At 43.0% G+C, this 20,323-nt stretch overlaps 2 protein-coding genes across 2 annotated transcripts in view; both read right to left on the bottom strand.

Annotated features, from left to right (window-relative positions):
• Window positions 1-5,958, bottom strand: part of cacna2d2b (calcium channel, voltage-dependent, alpha 2/delta subunit 2b) — a 41,507-nt gene extending 35,549 nt beyond the window's left edge. The window contains exon 1 of the mRNA XM_053653460.1: window positions 5,487-5,958. Within this exon, the coding sequence (XP_053509435.1) occupies window positions 5,487-5,605 (119 nt within the window). The 5' untranslated portion in view covers window positions 5,606-5,958. The remainder of the gene's footprint in view (window positions 1-5,486) is intronic.
• A 5,122-nt stretch (window positions 5,959-11,080) lies between these two features.
• Window positions 11,081-19,876, bottom strand: LOC128624907 (aminoacylase-1). Its single transcript, XM_053652757.1, has 15 exons — window positions 19,509-19,876; window positions 18,575-18,733; window positions 17,470-17,534; window positions 16,868-16,972; window positions 15,394-15,488; window positions 15,196-15,272; window positions 14,676-14,765; window positions 14,300-14,356; window positions 14,129-14,202; window positions 13,974-14,023; window positions 13,690-13,834; window positions 13,450-13,518; window positions 13,277-13,356; window positions 13,126-13,186; window positions 11,081-12,364 (listed from the first exon to the last, which is right to left on the bottom strand). Exons 2-15 carry the CDS (start codon window positions 18,696-18,698, stop codon window positions 12,200-12,202), a joined length of 1,257 nt encoding a protein of 418 aa, XP_053508732.1. The 5' UTR covers window positions 18,699-18,733; window positions 19,509-19,876; the 3' UTR covers window positions 11,081-12,199.
• Window positions 19,877-20,323: the final 447 nt, after the last annotated feature.

Below are 20,323 nucleotides of genomic sequence, written 5' to 3'. Positions count from 1 at the left end.
AGGATGTTGAAACTAGAGGATGTTACCGATACCGGAAGAGCTAAGTCGGGCGGTACTTACCTGCCGAGAACCGATTAAATCAACTGATGGATTTTAAAACTGATACTGAATGAAAACAAACATTATTACAAGAATAAACAGCACTGACTGTACCGTGAAAACGTACTGTACTTTTTAAAATGAAATAAATATATAAATATTTAATATATATTAACTATGAATAAATATTAAAGTAAATATATAAAAGATATCCATCCAAACTGAACTAAAAAGTAAGACTCCAAATAACAAATAAAAATAGAGACGTCGAAAATGAATAAAAAAAAACCACTTGAAATAACACAACAAAATTTATCATACCGCCTCTAGAGGCCGCTCTTTTACTGTATAATGACAGCGGACACTTCACAGCCGTTCCACAACCGGGAAACACTATCGGTGTGGATTATTGCTGGAACTATCGGTTATCGCTGCCGATTAATCAGCAGAACCGATCAATCGGTCCTCTATTAGAAACCTATATGTGATGTGGAAATCTACAACTGAAAAAACAAATTTTTGTTGAGTATTTTGTTTACAAAAAGCAGAACATGTACTGTACACCCCTAACACACGGCGTACCTGCTGCACGCAGCCAACTTCACTGTTCTGGGTTCATATGAGTGAAGAGCGAGAAATACATTTTAACCAAGTAATGTTATCTATTAATGATATATTTACACACGTACAGCTCATAAGAGTTCTGCTGTTATCATCATTAGAAGAGAGCTTCTGTCTTAGACACGACTTGCTTTAAACAGCGCTAAAAAAAAATAGGTTTTAGTAAAACCAGATACTTTTCCCAAAAGCGAAGACGTCCGTCGGGTTGCGTGTGAGGAGACACTGCAGCTCATAGCCAAAGTGCAGCTCATCGAAGCCACAAACATCAGAGACTTTATCGGGAAAGGATAATGAGCCGTTCTCCCTTCCAGGAAATTCCAGTTATTGTTCATTTTCTTTATCCGGTAATGCACCGTCGCTCGCCTGCTACGTTAACGCGCTTAAAAGCATGACAACCTAGTTAGCTACTTGAGCTACATTAACTATCACGCCTTAGCCGGGATGATAAAGTTTCCAGGCAGCACACTGGAGCTTTCACTCTCTTGGTGAGTTCGCTGATAAACGCATTAGTTTTTTTTACCACTGCTACAGATGTAATGGGTATACATTACACATTTAAAAAGTGCTTTAGAAACTTCTGAAGATCGTTTTTTTGGTCTTGTTTTTTTTTTTTTTTTTTTTAAAGTACTCATCTCCCTTTTAAAAGATTTAAAGAAACAGAATTAGCCAGGTTATTAATGATATTACCAGAGGGCAGTGCTGGTACAATCCGTTGTCACTGAGCGACATTTCTTGCTAATTAACATTTGCTTTTTTTTACAGTGGCTTCCGCGCGCGTTATTTCCCTTTTCAGAGCAGTTTGCAGAGAAATTAAAACGGCTGCTGTTATAAGTGCCGCTGTGAGAAATCTTCCATCTCCCAGCTGTGCGATTGTGTCGTCTGCTGTAATGTCAATGTCATTAAATGGAACGTTTCTGGCTAATTAACCTGCCCCAATTATCTCCCTTTCAAAAGCAGTTTTGGTGAAAACAGGTACTTTTTCGGCTTCGCTGTAGCGTAACTGTATCGACGACGCGGGCTGCTAGATTAGATTTCTGCAGCCGCTTTATGAGCAGAGATAATTGGTTGAAAAAAATAATAATAATTTAAAAAGAACACCACCTTTTTTGACATCACTCAAATCTGAGGCAACTTCATGAACGTAGGAATAAACTGTCCGACCCCGGTGGACGAATGTGGGCCTAATTAAGTACAGAATTTAAGATTATACCACAGAACAGAATAGAGACTGCAAACACACACACACACACACACACACACACACAGCAGCATGAACCAGTAATTCCTCCATCGCTCTGTACACTACAGAAAGGAAAAAACTGAGGACATTGAGATTACAGATGAAGAAAGGGAGGAAAAAAACAGCAACAGGAAAGGAGATGGACTCGTATGATCATCTATGCTTCACATGTTTGTTTTTATTATCTGGGCTTAGTTTCAGTCCTCTGTTCTTCTAATTCAGTGTTTCACAAACTGGTCTTCTGCTCTCTCAGTTCCCTACACACCTGCACAAAGCCCTCAGGTACGCTAAACACCTGTCTCAGCTGTCTCAGCTGAGCTGGGAGAGCAATAATAATAATAATAATAATAATAATAATAATAATAATAATAACGAACCGCCTGAAGGAGGTGGAGGATAGCTTTGACCTTCATTTCCTTTTTACGAAGTCTTGTTCGTCATGACAACTCAAAACAGCCAAAAGCAGATTTTTTCACGCAGGAAAGATTTTCTGTCGTCCGAGTCACAAAAACACATTAAATCTAAAATTGGTTTTAAGGTGTTTTCAAATCCGAATGAAAAACGCATGGACACGAGGCTCAGTGTGACCACTGGAGTCAAATTTGATTGATGTTTATTTTCTGTTATTCAGAGCACAGCTCTTCTTAATGTCAGGGATTTGCGACGGGAACAAAAGCAAGGAGAATGACAGCAGGTCGGGGAGAAAAGGATGTCTGTCTACATCCGTGTCTCAGGTTCCCATGGTGACAGCAGGAGAAAACATGGCATGCACGTGCCTTTTTCAGGTTTCGTTGCTGTTGTTAGCGTTAGATTCGTTCAGACCCCTCATCACCCCACGCTACTGAGCGTTCAAGCGGCTGTGTGTTACTATATATAGCAGCCGATGGGGTTGTGCAAGCAAATGCTACTACAGTGAGAGCGAACATCAGGTTTGATCACTTGCAATCTTTAACGTCTACATATGATTTAATAAATGAGCGAAGCTCAAGATTTTCTGGTTCTTCTGCCTTCATTATAATTCAGGTTTTCACCCGGGCTTGTGTTTTGCATTCTGAGATTTGGATATCGTTAACACAGTCTGCGCGTGGATCCTCTCCACTCCCCACAATCCTCGCTGTTACAGAAAGAGAGAGGAAGAGAAAGAAGGCCCGTGTCCTGACTGACTGATGCAGCATAAATTCTTTATTAGAGGAGCATGAGTAGTGCTTACTGTGGCAATTCTGCTTCGTTTCACTTACAGTGAGAGAGAGCGAGCGCAGAGAGAGAGATAAAAATGCCATCCATCTTCCACAAGTAGGTTCTCATTCCAACCTTCTCAGAGCTCCACTCTGACTGGACGGTGACTTCCTCATTCCAGAAAGTCGTGCCGTCATTGGACGGCCCCATAACCCCCCCAACCCCCCACACGATGGCAAGAAGAGTCCAGATGTTCTTGTGTCCTGAGCTCAGTAAGCTGCTACAGGAACGCGTAAGGTAATACACCGGGGATTTACAGCTCCAGCGGGCCATCCTTCGGCTCAATAACATGACGGGCATTATTATTAGCAGGAATGTTTTCATCCGCACTATTATGCGCGATGGACCTATTCCCACTCAGGACAGCATTTCCAGATTTTCCCTTCACAGGAACTAAGAGGCCCAAACCTGTTCCAGCATGACAATGTGCACAAAGCGAGCTCCATGAAGACGTGGTGTGTGAAGGCTGGAAGAAGGTGGAAGAACTCGAGTGTTCTGACCTCAACCCCAATAAACACCTCTGGGATGAACTGGAACTGGAGCCTCGTCACCCAACATCAGCTCTTGACCTCAACCTCACTAATGCTCTTATAGCTGAATGAACACAAATCCCAACAGCCACGCCCCAAAATCTAGTGGAAAGCCTTCCCAGAAGAGTGGAGCGCATTATAACAGCAAAGGTGGAATCTGGCCATATAGTGCATGTTTACCACATCGCTATTCTGCTACTTAAGCCTTGGAAACGCTATGACAGTGGTATAAAAAGACCGTGGAATTGAATGCCTGTTTGTTGTTTTGCTTCCGGACATTTCCCCTGTATTCCCTTCTCCAAGCTCTCATGTCTCATTCGCTGCTGACGAGATCCGTCAGATTTAAAGTCGTGGAGCCTATGTTTGGAGTCCGGTCGTTAAAATCAATCTTGCACGTTACACTCTGACTCGTTCCCACCGGCTTGAAATTCGATCTGGAGTCGATCAACTGTTGGCCAAACTGTTCCAAGATTAGACTGTATGATAAGAGAAGTCCGTTAGGATGTCATTGTCATTTGAGGATGACTGAATGATATGGAACACTGGCTATTCAGGATATGGACTAAAGCAAGAAATTGCAGCCAGTGAGCATATGTATATATATATATATATATATATATATATATATATATATATATATATATATATATATATAATAAACCCAGGGCAAAGGTGCTATATAAGGAGACAAGTTTTATATATATATATATATATATATATATATATATATATATATATATATATATATATATATATATAAAACGTGTCTCCTTATATAGCGCCTTTGCCCTGGGTTTTATTTTTTATTGGTAGTCACATGATCTAAACATGGCGGTGACCATGGCGGGGGAGCCACACTATGCAGGATAAACTGACATCACAATAACAACACTACATAATAAACAACATAACAGACGGTGTATAAACGACCTACCCTCACAACCTTCCCTGTAGAAAACGCTGAGCTAAGATGCCAACGTCCGTTTAGACTCCATCTGCTGATTAAACCGAGATGTTGTTCTGGTTTACATGAAGGCCAGCGATGGTGCAACAATAAAACACTGGCGTCGGCTTTAAATGGCACGTTTTAATGCCGTCCAGCCCTTACAGAGAGACCCTTCTGAGTCCTCACTGGGAGCTGTGGGGTCTCAGGAGGGAGTAGAGCATAGGAAGAAGGTCATGGATGTTGTGTAGGTGTTTATGTGATGGAATGGGACCAGTGGAACTTTGTGGAACTTCAGCTACCAGTTCCAGTCCCTAGAACTGCTGGAGTTAGGGAATAGGGGTCCATTTCCAGCACAGCCGGTATGTTCATGCAGTAGTTGACGTTTGACAAAGGCGACCGTTAAATCTGTTAAAGCTGCGCGTTCTCATTAGCGCGCGAGTCATATATTTAAATCATCTGATATATAACCACCTGAGGCCCGTGCGGCATGAATGTGTATGTGCATGTGTGTGTATGTGTGTGTGTGTGTATGTGCGTGTGTGTGTATGTGCGTGTGTGTATGTGTATGTGCATGTGTGTGTGTGTGTGTGTGCATGTGTCTGTATGTGCACGTGTGTGTGTGTGTATGTGCATGTGTGTATGTGTATATGTGCATGTGCATGTGACGTGCTATAGGTGGCGTAGCCACTATTTCTGACATACTATGCGGTTTGGAACACAATCAACGGATTCTTCCAGCCTATCTAGGGCACTATACATGTAATCATGGGGTGATTCGGGCTTCGGCCGGGGAGACTGACAGCTTGGCTGAAGTTGATGTGTTTAAAAAGCTAGCCAGTGATTATTTTGTCTCTGTAAGAGTCCGGTTACTCACGTGTAATGCTGCGGGAAGGTGAGGCTCTCCACTCCGCTCCACGGCACGCTGAAGATGAGGATGATGATCTGGACGGTTAACAAACACACGACGCTGAAGGACCGAGTCCGTATCGCCATGTTCCATTAAACACACACACACACACACAGACCGAGCGAAGATTCGTCGAAGAACGGAGGAGAAAAACACGGCGGAAAAGGATTTCGTCGAGAAAAGGAGATGTGATATCCGGGGTGTGAAGCGCTGGAGCTCCGATTTAATACCGAAAAGTGTCAGTAATGTGGGAGTTGATGAGGAAGCTGACGGTTTGATTTGTGAGGATGCCGGGAGGAGACTGCGGACTTACTGGAGCCGCCCGCGCGCTCCTTCTCTCTCTCTCTCTCTCTTACTCTCTTTCCCTCCTCTCTCTCTCTGTTACGTTCTCTCTCTCTCTCTCTCTCTCTTACTCTCTTTCCCTCCTCTCTCTCTCTGTTACGTTCTCTCTCTCTCTCTCTCTCTCTATTACTCTCTTTCCCTCCTCTCTCTCTCTGTTACGTTCTCTCTCTCTCTCTTACTCTCTTTCCCTCCTCTCTCTCTCTGTTACGTTCTCTCTCTCTCTCTCTCTCTCTCTCTCTCTATTACTCTCTTTCCCTCCTCTCTCTCTCTGTTACGTTCTCTCTCTCTCTCTCTCTCTCTCTCTCTCTCTCTCTATTACTCTCTTTCCCTCCTCTCTCTCTCTGTTACGTTCTCTCTCTCTCTCTCTCTCTCTCTCTCTCTCTCTATTACTCTCTTTCCCTCCTCTCTCTCTCTGTTACGTTCTCTCTCTCTCTCTCTCTCTCTCTCTCTCTATTACTCTCTTTCCCTCCTCTCTCTCTCTCTCTCTCTCTGTTAAGCTCTTTCCCTCCTCTCTCTCTCTCTCCTCTCTCTCTCTGTTACTCTCTCTTTCCCTCCTCTCTCTCTCTCTCCTCTCTCTCTCTCTGTTACTCTCTCTTTCCCTCCTCTCTCTCCTTCTCTCTCTCTCTCTCCCTCTCTGTTACTCTCTTTCCCTCCTCTCTCTCTCTCCCTCCTCTCTCTCCTTCACTCTCTCTCTGTTACTCTCTCTTTCCCTCCTCTCTCTCCTTCTCTCTCTCTCTCTCTGTTACGCTCTCTCTCTCTCTCCCTCTCTGTTACTCTCTTTCCCTCCTCTCTCTCCTTCTCTCTCTCTCTGTTACTCTCTCTTTCCCTCCTCTCTCTCCTCTCTCTCTCTGTTACTCTCTCTTTCCCTCCTCTCTCTCTCTCTCCTCTCTCTCTCTCTGTTACTCTCTCTTTCCCTCCTCTCTCTCCTTCTCTCTCTCTCTCCCTCTCTGTTACTCTCTTTCCCTCCTCTCTCTCTCTCTCCCTCCTCTCTCTCCTTCACTCTCTCTCTGTTACTCTCTCTTTCCCTCCTCTCTCTCCTTCTCTCTCTCTCTCTCTGTTACGCTCTCTCTCTCTCTCCCTCTCTGTTACTCTCTTTCCCTCCTCTCTCTCCTTCTCTCTCTCTCTGTTACTCTCTTTCCCTCCTCTCTCTCCTTCTCTCTCTCTTTCCCTCCTCTCTCTCTCTCTGTTACTCTCTCTCTCCTATACCTTCTCTCCCTCTCTTTCTCTCTTTCTCTCCCTCTCTCTCTCCTATACCCTCTCTCTCTCTCTCTCCCTCTTCTCTCTCTCTCCTCTACCTTCTCTCCCTCCCCTCTCTCTCTTTCCCTCCCTTTTCTCTCTCTCTCTCTCTCCACGACAAACATGCACACCGATTTTAGAAGTTTAAAATGTCCTAATACCGCCAATAGAAACCTTTATAGAATTTGTAATGGTTTTAATGCTTATAATGGGAATTGTATTGGTTTAAATGGGAACTGTAATGGTCCCTGTGAGTCTCTACTGGTGGCATGTTATGTCTAGTGGATACCATTAAGGTCCAATTATGGTAATGGTTTTTAATGGTTAACTCATGGGTTGTAATGGTATTTGTAGTGGAAACCATTAGAATTTGTGATGGTTTTTGTTGTTTGTTTTTCCAGCAGGGAAATCTACACACAGTAGACTCCGGTCACCGGGAAGTGAGAGTGAGGCCGATGCTGCGCAAGTCTTCCTCACTTTAATCCAATTCACGCGCAAGTTGAGTCCCAGTTTGTGTTCTCCATAATGGAGGCGGAAATAGAAACTTCGGTCTTCGTCGAAATCGACGGACGAACTCCTGTTGCTTTGGGGGGGTTTTCTTCACAGCTCTCACTATGTTTCTGTCATCAACTGCTGTTGTTTTCCTCGGCCAACCCGTTCCATGTCTGGTTGTTAGTACACTAGTGTTTTCTTTCTTTTTCAGGATATTCCAAAATTATTGTATTGGCTATGCACAACAATTGTGCAGCGCCTCCGATAGTTTTTCCCTCTTTTCTCAGCTTCGAAATGGCTTGCTTTTCTCCCATAGACAGCTCTCTGGTCTTCATGTAGGTTTATCCTTATTAACAACAAACCCAGGTAAAACCCAGGGTTCAACCCAACAGTAGATGTTCAGAGTAATTAACAGGGCACACCTGGGCAGCGACAAACATCTGTCAGTCACATGTTCCAGTTTTTTTGATCACTCGAAAAATGATTGGGTTCAAACAAAACGTGCCGTGTTCTAAGTTGTTTAACACGTCCACAGTCGATGTAAATATCAGGAAACGGAAGCTGAAATTCGGATCGATCCCAAACCCAAGCGTCTTCCTAACAGAAAGAGTAGAATTGGCGTGGCTGTTCCAGTACTTTCGGAGGGGATGGCATCGCTCCCTAATGCAGACAGCATGATGTAAACTGGAAAATAAATAATCAGTTTGTTTAATGGGTTTTATCTCGACTAGTGAGGTCTGGAAGTGCTCATCGCCACCAGCACTCACCATGTTCTCCAGTCCTGCATTCCCTCACATCAACCTACTTCAGATCATTCAGTAGCATAACAACCACCTGGCAGGGACCTGGCGCTGAAAACAGCCCCTGAGGCAAACAGTAACACCATGATGTAGAGATATGAAAGAGTTAAAAACAGCCACATTACTGCGATTAGGATCATGCGGCGAACAGGGGTTCGTACGCTAATTATACAACACACAAGAACTGCAAGGACATTTTCTTTAGTCTTTCTACAGAAAGATCAGTGTACAATCGCGCACCAGTTTAGTTACTTACTGAGTAGTTTTCACTCCCTCACCCTCATCTCCTCTCACTTCACTTACGCTTCAAAATTTTCATCAACTTTTCTTTTCTCCAACACTTCTGGGGTTCTGCTTACTTTATGCTCATTGTCTTTGGATTCAATAACATGAATATATATATATATATATATATATATATATATATATATATATATATATATATATATGTATTTTTAATGGAGTAAAGGAGTTATACATCTCCTCCTGTGTCACTGCGAGAATCTGAGAGGCCAGGCTTTTTCAATAACTTCTTTATCTATAAGGCGACTGGCTCTTTTTACTGAGGGGCGGGACTTACCCAGTGCAACCGCCATGTTAGACTCCACCCCGTTCACATTTCAAGCACTGTCCTGTCTCTCTTCACAGCTCCTCTGGCGTAAGTGGAATCCCATCAACTATTTTTGTTGTTCCACGGCTAATTAGCTGACTAGCTAGCTGACTCCAACAGAGCAAAGTTACACCATTGGCTTTTCTAACAATGCTGTAGAGACTGTGTGCTCCGCCTCGAACTATTTGTTATTTGAACTTTCAGACTTCAGCATTTGGAATACAGTCATGTTCTCCATATTCTCTCTCTCTCTCTCTCTCTCTCTCTCTCACAGACACACACACACACACACACACAGTGAAGCAGCCTGTAATCCAGCTGCCATGCACCAAACTGCACAGCCTAATTACTGACAACACCAGCTACACTGTGCACTATAGGAGGGAGGAACTTTCTCTTCCTCTGCATCTCTTGCTCTCTCACACACACACACACACACACTCCTCGTCTCCCATAATTAGGCCGGATACAGCTCTCAGCAAGCTTTGTCTCAGACTTGTATCTCACTAATGTATTCTTGCAGTGGCATGCCGAACAGAGCCAGCCTATAATCTCACTCAGTGTGTGTGTGCGTGTGTGCGTGTGTGTGTGCGTGCGTGCGTGCGTGAAGGTTTTTCACATTCTGTCTGCACAGTCAAAGCTTCTGGCTGCTACAGAGAAATGACAGAACCAAGTAAGAGGATGATGATAGTGATTGGCTGATAATCACACACCACGTTTACTCATATTCATTTAGCAGACGCTTTTATCCAAAGTGATTTACCGACGAGACTGAAAACAATCCAATCAACTGAGGATTCAAGTCCAGGATTTGCTTAAAAGACCCAACAGTGGCTCTCTGCGAGTCGTGGGGTTTGAACCCAGAACCTTCGGTTAACAGTCACTATCTCAGAACCGTAACCACTGAGCCTCCACACCACGAGGAAGTAACACACTATAACGTAGTCATCATAACGCTGTGAAGTGACTGAATTTGATTGGTTGGTTCGTTTTCTATAACAGCAGCCCCGATAGTAACACAGCTACAAATCACACGTTTATATTAATGAGCTTGTTCTAATACGTTATCGTTTCTATAGCAACAGCTCCTTCACAGGGACGTGTACAACGGCCGCTCCAGATAACCTAAGACTAATATTACACAATTTTTTTTTAATGTGTTCTTGTTTAACGAAGAAAAAACGTATAATTGTTGATATGGTGAAGTTTTCTGTAAGGAGATGTTTATGTAAGGCCGAGTTCTGACAGTCTTGACGTTACGACTCGGTTCATTTGAAAATCGTACAGATGAGACGGTACACGACAAGATTTTACGACTTGGCGAATTCCCATGCAATCACCTTTAAGAGCTGCGCCCGGTTTTTCCCACAACGCTTAACGAAATCCAATCTATGCTGAAGTACGTCAGATTTATTCGAATCGTGAATGTTCTAAATGGGCTAACCCGGTTCTTCAGGCGCACCCGAGAACCGGATTAGTTTGGGTTAGTTGTCTGAGATTACGCACAGTCCTGATTTTGTACATCGAGACCTGAAACCAGGATCGAAGTCCGGACGAACCCAGGATCATCGTCATCAACGATCCAATCCAACTCAGTACGAATTACGCACGTGTGTGTGTGTGTGTGTGTGTGTTCTAGCACATCCCCAATAAAATGGTGTTCTTACAACGCAGACCAACAGTTCATTGTTACTACATTAATGCTACTACATTAACAGAATGCATTTTAATGGCGGCTGCTCAAGTTGTTGCCATGGTGATAACCATGACGTCACTCTTCAGCAGCTGGAACTGAACAACCAAACACATTTTATTAGACATATAGATACATATTAGAGATATAAAGATGCACACAAACCTTCAGAGATGATAAAACCCATTCAGTGTGTGATTTAAAGGAATCTAATGTCGTTTTGAAATAAATAAACATGTTCCCACACACTCACACCCCTTCATTGTTAAAATTAATTATATGTTTATGAATTTACTGGGTCCTTGTTTCACTGCTCACTTGAAATGTTTTAATGTTAAACCTCTATGGCTCTAATAAACAGACAAAAATATTACTGTACACATCTAAATGCGTCAGATGTCCGTGGAATTTATTTCACACAAAAAGTTTGACAGCTCCTCTGCTTTAAGGGGCTCCGTTTAATTGGTGTGTTAAACGCGGTGTGGGCGTTTAGCCCCGCCCATTTTTTTGATTGACACGTTCAATTTTCACTTACCAGTCGAGAAAAAACAATACACATCAGTTTGAACTCCATTTCAAAAAATATATTTATATATTATCTTCAGTGTGTTAAGTTCTCTTCAAGCGGTCTTATTCTACTCGGGTTCCTCAGATGTTCTCTTCAGCGCCCAGATCTGTGGAGCAGCTCAGCTTTAAGGTTTCCACACATAACTCCAGCTCGGCTGATCTGGATAATTTATTAGGCCTTGCGGTTTGGGGTTGAAACAAAATTGTGGAGTTGGAAACGGTGCAGGATCCGGAGTTGAGAAAAGCTCTGAGGCACAACTCTGCCGTCTAGTGGCCAAGCTCTGCATTAACAAGCACAACAGGAGATACTACACGGAAAAGGCCATTTTGAGGTTTTAAAATATTTAATAATTAAGATATGCGTATAAATCAACCTTGCGACATCGAGTAAAAATCAAAACGTCATCGAGTAAATGACTGTAAACACCAGTAAATCAGAGATGTCCTACATCTAATTCAACGTCATTACCGCTTACGTATCATATCATGAGCGTCCTCGTTAAAATCACACGCTTCAAGCTCTTTCGCTTAAGACGAACGAGTGTCACTGCAACAGAGCAACACCACGCCGAGGCTGCAGCGCTGAGGTTATATCCTGAGATGCTGGATTAGAAGCACACGCTAGGAGGAGGCCGAGGTCTCGTACAGGACGAGTTCCCTCGGCTCTTTGGTGTTAAAAAAAAATAAATCAAGTGGACAGATGAAGAGCAGCTGGAAGTGCAAAATACTGGGGTGCTTTAATAGAGAGAAAGACTAAGGTTTGGGGCGGCTGTGGCTCAGGTGGTAGAGAGGGTTGTCCACTAATCGTAGGGTTGGCGGTTTGATTAACCCTAACCCGGCCCACATGTCTCCACATGCCGAAGTGTCCTTGGGAAGTGTCCAATGGTAAATGCAGACCATTTACCATTGATATGGTGTGTGTGTGTGTGTGTGTGTGTGTCTAGGCCTCTGTGGCCAGGGTGGGTACGCTGGCGAGAGCAGGGATGAGCATCTCGTAGATGTGGATGCCTTTGAGGAACACGCTCTCACTGATGAACTCGTTGTGGTCATGCAAAAGGATGGGGGTGTGGTTCATCGGAGAGAAGCCGATCGCAGGCAGACCCGCCTACACACACACACACACAGAAGAAAACAGACCGTCTGTAAGACAGATTTCTGAAAACATTTGTAAAGTATGGACAGACAGACAGACAGATGTGAGACAGGTTTCTGAGACAACCTTTTGCCACACATCACAGTGGGTCATACCAAATGTTATGAATGACTAAGGGAGTTTGGCCTGTGTTACCTCATGTTTATACCCCTGTGAAACAGGAAGTCATGACTGAACAATTTTCCTGGTCCTAGTCACCCAGGTGTACCCAACAAAACGTAAAATATCAACTTCAAATATATTTCATAGGGGTGCCAATAATTGTTGGATAAGCCTGTGTTGTGTTTGCAGTTGTTTGATATCCATGTATTTTTGTGAGTTTTTTGAACAAAAGATCAAAATGTTAAAACAATAAAAGAAATGTTCACAGCCTTCTTTGCTCATATTTAGCAAGGGTGCCAATATTAATGGAGATATGTGAGACAGGTTTCTGAGACAGTCTGAGAGATGAGGTGCGGACAGACATACAGCTAGTTAGACAGACTTGATTTGGATGGATGGATAGATGGACGGATAGAAACAGACAGATGCTCGTTACGTGTCAGCACTTCTGCGTCCGGCTCCAGTGGACTGACAGCTCATGACTCAGTCTCAGACTTAAATATAAAGACCTTTACATGGAGGTAAAGCTCTAAAGTAAAGACATGAAGCGGTTTGTGCATGCTAACGATGCTAATAACAGGAAGAGGAGCGAGGACGAGCGAGTCACGTACGGCTCTGATGAAGCGGCTGTCTGTGGCGGCGGGAAAAATCTCCTTCTTTAGCGTCATGTTCCTGAGTGAGACACAGAGAAACAGTGAAAACCAATACGTACTGATGTACCTCAAGTTCAGAGGACGTGTGTGTGTGTGTGTGTGTTCTTACATGGACTTGCACGTAGTGCTGAACGCCCTCCACCAGGGGTCGCTGTCCTCTGTGGACGTAGTGTTCTGGTTCATTCCTTTCTGTTCAGGACGGAGGAAAATAAACAGGTTCACTGATCTGGGATCAGCACAAGAAAATGAAGCGGCGGGCAAAACAAAGGTCTGCTTACGCACCTGCGCAAAATTGTACGTGATGTCGTCACCCGCTTCCTTACACCAAGCCTTAATCTGCTCCTCAAACTCCTGCAGAAACACACACACACACACACACACACACACACACACACATCATGTAAAGTTCTGTCCTGTACGTCCTCGTAACTCCAGCACAAAACGACTTCCTTTAAACTCCGCTTTCAGTGTTTATGTTAACTTTTCAGCCTGATGGATACTGACACACACACACACACACACCTGCAGATTGACAGTGGGTGGGATTCTAATATCGAAGCTGACGTCCATCTCGGCGGGTACGACGTTGTAAGCCACGCCCCCTTTCACCATTGTCATGTTAACGGTGGTGACATCACCCAGAGTGAAACACTCGCTTGTATTAAGCCTGAAAATGACGCACATGAAATGAGGGTGATGGGAAACACACACACACACACGCACACACACACACACACACACACACACACACACACACACACACACACGCACACGATACAGAGTCTTCATTGTATTATCTCACTCACCGCTGTCTCTCTCTCTCTCTGAAGTCCAGGAACAAATTAATAACCCGGCGCTGAAAAACACACCACAGAGGGTCAGACAGCTGTCTTACAGTCTTCACAGACAGACAGACAGACAGACAGACAGGTAAATGCATACGTAATGTTATGTTACTGACCAGTTTTTCAGCAGCGGTGTTTTCCACAAACCTGGAGCCGTGACCCGGACTGCCCGGACACCGAACAATCACCCCTACACACACACACACACACACACACAAACACACACACAGTGAGTGGTTGAGTCAGTCACAATCTAATACACTTATTATGAGATTAGATTCACTTACACCAAGGATTCCTCTCTCCATAAAACACTGTGAAGGCTTCTGTGGGATTGGCCAGACCTGCAACACACACACACACACACACACACACCTCTTAAGTGCCTCAAAGTTTTCCATAAATCTAGAGTCCTCGGTTAGTAATCCATCACTGGGCTCTGTTTAAGGTGGTGCTGAGCTCAGCCAAACAGAGTTCCACATTGTGAAGAGCAATACCACCTTAAATTAACCCTTGCTGTTTAGTAATGTTCTACAGTGGAGCCAAAGGCATAAACATTACAGACCAGTAAGTGTGCTTTCCACATCTGCACTGTGAGGAGTGTGTGTGTGCGTGTGTGTGTGTGTGTGTGTGTGTGTGTGAAAGAGAGTGTTATTTGTTTACCCTCATCCAAGGCAAAACCGACATTGAGCTTGTGAAACTCGGGGTGCTTTATAAACGTCTCCATTCCTTTCTCACCTCCGACCTCTTCATCTGAAAACAAAAACCGTCTGACGTTTACGTGCGATCAGGTCATGATGTCACACGGAACGCGGATTATTTAAATTATATTATATTTTTATATGTCACACACCTGCATGGTCTAAATATACAACTGGAGTGTAATAAAAAATGTTTAAAAAGGTGTTAAAACAGAGTGGACAAGTCTCTCAAAATAAGACTAAATGTGGAGATTGCTAGATTGGGACATAATCTTAATATGCATAATCTATAGTCACAGTCGATCAATAGTCACTTTCTACAGTATGTTTTAAAACTGACATAACTAAGGAATAAAACACTTGGGGTCATGCAATTATAGAAAATGAATCCATGATGGAGTAATGCACTGAATTTGCACTGGGATGATTATATTTTTCCCCTCCTGACCAATCAGAAGGTGCCTTTTTTTTTTTTTTTTTACCTGGGACAAACGTCAAGTGGAGGGTGCGAGGGAACGTCTTCCCTGCAGCCTTCAGACGTCGAATAGCCTCAATGTACCTGAAGAACACACAGGTGTAGAATACGAGTGAAGCCGCAGTTATCAGTCGCTGATACGTGTTTTGGTATGTAGGCAGAAGCGGAGGACAGAGTAGCTACTAACACACAGGGCTCAACTCACTGTATAGTGACCGACTTCATGTCCTGGGATCCTCTGCCGTAGATGTTCCCCTCGGCGTCCTTCACAGCGGCGAACGCATCGTACTTCCAGTGCTCCTGCAGAGTCCATCACACACACATGCTATTCTTCTTGAATTTATTTAAACCTATAACTTCTTCCATGTGTGCCAAGCAACACATGCACTGACAATACCTTATAATACTTCATAATGCTTAATAATAAGCAACTCTTCTTTTTTTTTCCCCCCCAATCGGATACAGACACCACAGTCCGACCTTGGCTTTTGACCGAGGTTTGTGAATTTACAGGTCCAAGTTCACCTAGATAAAGTCTTTAAAGTGACAGTAACGGCTGATAGAAGTAAGCACGTGTCTTTCATGTCCTGCTTACTTTCCCGTTCAACCAGTTGACTTTTGAATGTTGTTTGTGTTTGGTCTCGGAGTTATTTTTGAGTAAACAAATCAGTGCTGTTGTTAAGGGAAGCTTCTTTCATTTAAGAAAGGTGTATTACAAAGTTAAAACAGTTTCTCTATTTTTAAAAAAAAAAAAAAAAGGACCTGGAAACTGTGATTCACGCTCTTATTACATCACGCTTGGACTACTGTAACTCTCTGCTTGTTGGCCTTCCTCAATCTGCCTTATCACGCACGCGGCTTGTGCAAAATGAAGCAGCTAGCGCTTCACTGGCTTCCTGTCACACTCAGAACTGATTTTAACAGGCACTAAAAAGAGGGATTGTATTTCCCCTGTTTTGACATCCCTTCACTGACTTCCTGTCAAGCTCGGAATTGATTTTAAAATTTTCACGTGAGATCCGCTCCGTCTTTAGCTATTTTTAAACCCCCTCTTAAAACTTATTTGTATTCTTTGTCTTATCATGCTACTTAATGTGATGCTATATGACGTTATGTACAGCACTTTGGATCGACTACTGTTGTCTTTATGAGTAAAATTTGACTTGAAGTGACCTGACTTGGTCTTTAGCTGAGTGCTAACATCCTGTTTTGAAAACATTACCCGTCCAGACAAGAAAAACAAGTCGGAGCCACCATCGAGTCTAGGCCTCCTTGTATCTGTTTTGGATCAATCCCACAATCTAATCCGTTCATCTGCAGGTGCGGACAATGATTCCACATAAATCCCAACACATTTAACCACTTGCTCTTGAGATATCTCACGAACGAGAACCTCGGACAGACGGACGGATAGACAACCTGAAAACATAACGCCTCTACCTCTCAGTGGCGGAGATATAAAAAGAAGGAAGGTGAGCGCAAAGCAGATGTCCTAGAAACTTCACGAGGAACCAGACTGAAAAGACCGGGCGACAGTGCGATTATAAATCATTACACTCAGAGATCATGACAGCCCTGCCACCTGGATGTGCGCTGATCCTGCCTGTACCGTGGCGTTTATTCGCTTTTCATTCAGCGTGAGGAACCTTCGGGTTCTGTCGTGCGCGTTCTCGCGGTACCTGGTACACGGGAACGACGTCAGTGTGAGAGTTGAGAAGGACGGACTTCAGCGCGGGATTCGTGCCGGTCCAAGTCAAGATGGTGACGACTTTACCAGGACACACCTGAGACACGGAGACAGCACGTTTATTCCTTTTATTATTTCATGTATAAGACTAGATCTAATTCATTCCTGTAGGTTAAAATAACAATACTAACAAATCTGCGCTAATTCTTTTAATCCTTAAAGTAACACTTCAGGGGGAAAAAAAAAACCCCAACTCAACCCAAAATAAATGTACAGCGAGTCGCCCAGGTGTAGTCGATCAGCCATGGCGTCTACAGACAGGTGTTACTTCTCTTCCGTGTGGACACTGGACTGTTCCTTTAAACATGTGGCCTAAAAAATGAACCGCCCCAAATTTCCCCATAATCCTCCCCTGAGAAAGTTTTTGTGTTACCTGGATCTTGTGTTAAGGTGTGTTAAGATGCTACAGATTTGGGGGGAACTGATGGCTTCACCTGCTTATGAAGCCGTCCTGACGCTCTTGTAAAACTTTACGATATTAAACTTCCCGTGTCGCTCGTTACCAATTCCCTCAAACTGACTGAGCTGCTGTACCTCTACTTTCTTCATGGGCAAACCGAGTTCCTCCGAAATCCTGCCGAGGAACCCGAGAGCAGCATCTGTATACACACACGCATGCGCACACACGCACACACACACACACACAAAACATTCCAGTCAGCATTTCAGACAAACATGCTGAGTCGGACGGTTTTCTCAGCACGTCAGCGTGTTCAGCGTGTTCAGCGCGTGTCTGTATTTGCATATCTGAGCTGCGCAGTCCATCAGTGCCAAAAGTCAACTTTGTTAAATTCAAATCAGGTATTAAGAAGGCTTAAGGCTGTAAATAAAGTGACAGATCCAACAGATCAGTCTGTCTTGTAGGCAAATGATTTACTTAATCAAAGTTGTTTTCTCAGGAGCCTTTCAGCACAAAAAGACATGCAAATAAACGTATCTGCCCTAAAAATAGATTTACTTCAAATTTAATGCTTTGACATGTCCAGGGTTATAACATTCATGTATTTGTTTGTTTGTTTGTTTTTTATCTGTTACTTGCCTTACTTTCTGTTTTACTTGAATAACCTTATAGAAATGTGCATTACATATACAAATGGGTGGGTGAAGGCGAGAGTAATTAATAATGAATTAATAAGTCATAAATCATTAATAATTTAGCTCCTTCTTTGGCTGAATGAAACCCCTTGTTCTCTCTCTCTCTTTCTCTCTCTCTGTGTAAAAGTACATGATAAACAACCTTTCACCGTCTTCAGCTCTGAGAACGCCCCTTGTTTTCTCTCTAGCCAGTTCAGTCTAACTCTCTCGAGCATCCCTATAAACGTCCCCTCTACGGATAAAGGAAGTGGATCTGTATTCGGAGAAGCGTGCACCATCCTGACCGGCCCTTTCCAGATATGAAACACAAGACCGATTGACGACAGACAGCTGTGCTCATGATTTCCTCACGAGACGAACTTGAGACCAAAACTAAACTAATCCTCCTCCTCCTCTGCTCAGGAGTATTGATTATGCATTGTTATTATTGTTATGACCATGGCTCAGGATTATTGATAAAGTTTAAAATATAATAATAAAATTGATTTATAGACTCCAGGAGAAATGTGAACGATGGAGTGTCGGCGATGAGTGACTGAGGTACCGTAGTCCGGTTCCGGATGGACGGTCTTCAGACGGAGATATTCCCTGAAAAGAGAAACGGAGGGATCTTCACTCTCTCCTCCTCCTCCTCCTCCAGTATTCTGTCCATCCTGATCAGGCAACATGCCACCGTCTCTCAGAGATGATTAACCAGCAGGAGCTGAAAGTTCACACACACACACACACACACACAGATTAAACACTGCTGCTGTGTCAGCACTTCATTTAAAAAAAAAAAAAAAGTCCTGTACAGGCCCATTTATTATAAAACACACACCTCATTATTACTATTAACATCACGATTATAATAATGTTATAATATTAACATTATCTGTTCTCTCTCTCTCTTCCTCAAACTGTTAAAAGCTCATCATAAAAGGTCATAAGCATGACAAGCCGCATGTTTATCATCTACTACATTACGTACAAAAATATTAACATTATAATATAAAACATTACTTCAAAGATATTAGAATAACCTAGCTACTTTGCAAAAACGACCTCAGATTCATAACTACAGCATTTTCTGCGTCATGAAATAGGAGAAGTAACGGTACTGGTCTGGGAACAGTGTCCGCTGTTCCGCTGGGGTCTTTTAATAAGGACACTAACTATAACAGCTGATCTGAGAACAGCGATAAAACCCGCATTATAGCAGGGAAGCAGGTAAACTGGCATTATTAACAGCAGCCTGTTTGTAGCTACACCAGATGCGTCGCAGCAAACAGTTTCCTTCCTAACACCTCAGTTAATCCTCTGATTTAAGGTGTTAATGTCTAAAAATAATAATAAAGGTTTGAAAGCCGCTCTAGAATAGTCAAAAACCAAAATAATAATAATAATAATTATTATTATTATTATTATTAAAAAGAATTAAGCTAGCTAGCTAACTTGGCTAGTTAGCGTCACCCATAACAAAGCTCATTTTACCTTACCTGTTCAGGTTTGAGTTGAAGGTTAGGACCCTGAGACTCTCACACACACAGACACACACACGTGCAGCCGACTTCTGAAGTCCTTCAGGAAGAAAAAGAGGAGTTGAATTTTTACCTCACAGTTTCGCAACACAACTTCACCATAACGCGTACTATTTCCTCATACTACGTAGTGCGCTAGTGTGCCGTTTCCCCCCAGTGCGTGTAGGACGGTGCCTCGAAATACAAGGTTAAAAATGTCGATGCTGAGGATGAACAACACTCGTAAACACAAAACTGAGTTTTTAATTGTATTTTTTAATAGTCTATTTCGAAGCGTACTAGTCTCTCATACTATTAAGGACGCTAGAGTCCTGATTTGAGCCCCTGTTTGTTTATGAACGGACGCGGCGAGGAAAAGTAGTCGATCGCCGATTCATCCATGATATGAGATTTCTCCCACAGCCCAGAGAGAACCATCTAGAACACCAGGTTCTGTTTCCACTTCAAACCCGAATAAACTGTACGCAGTTTAAAGAGTTTAATGAAAAGGGTTACAGCTTCATATTCCTTCAAAATCCCACATACAAAAAAAACAAACTACACTGTTTATTAACAGCTTATTACCACCAGTGTTTATAGTTTAGCTCAAATCACAGGTGACCTGTATTGATTAAAAACAACAGATTATAGTTGTTCATTATCTACTACAGCGTCTGGATTGACATTTCAGCTTGATACTTGTGCTTATGACTGGTAAAGACATATCAACGGATCAGCCTTGACATTAACACAACTGAGAGGTGAATTGTTGATTATCTCGTTGCACTGGCACC

The sequence above is a fragment of the Ictalurus furcatus genome, chromosome 21 (assembly GCF_023375685.1).
Source record: "Ictalurus furcatus strain D&B chromosome 21, Billie_1.0, whole genome shotgun sequence".
NCBI classification, from domain to species: domain Eukaryota; kingdom Metazoa; phylum Chordata; class Actinopteri; order Siluriformes; family Ictaluridae; genus Ictalurus; species Ictalurus furcatus.
This window is presented reverse-complemented; position numbering and strand designations above follow the sequence as displayed.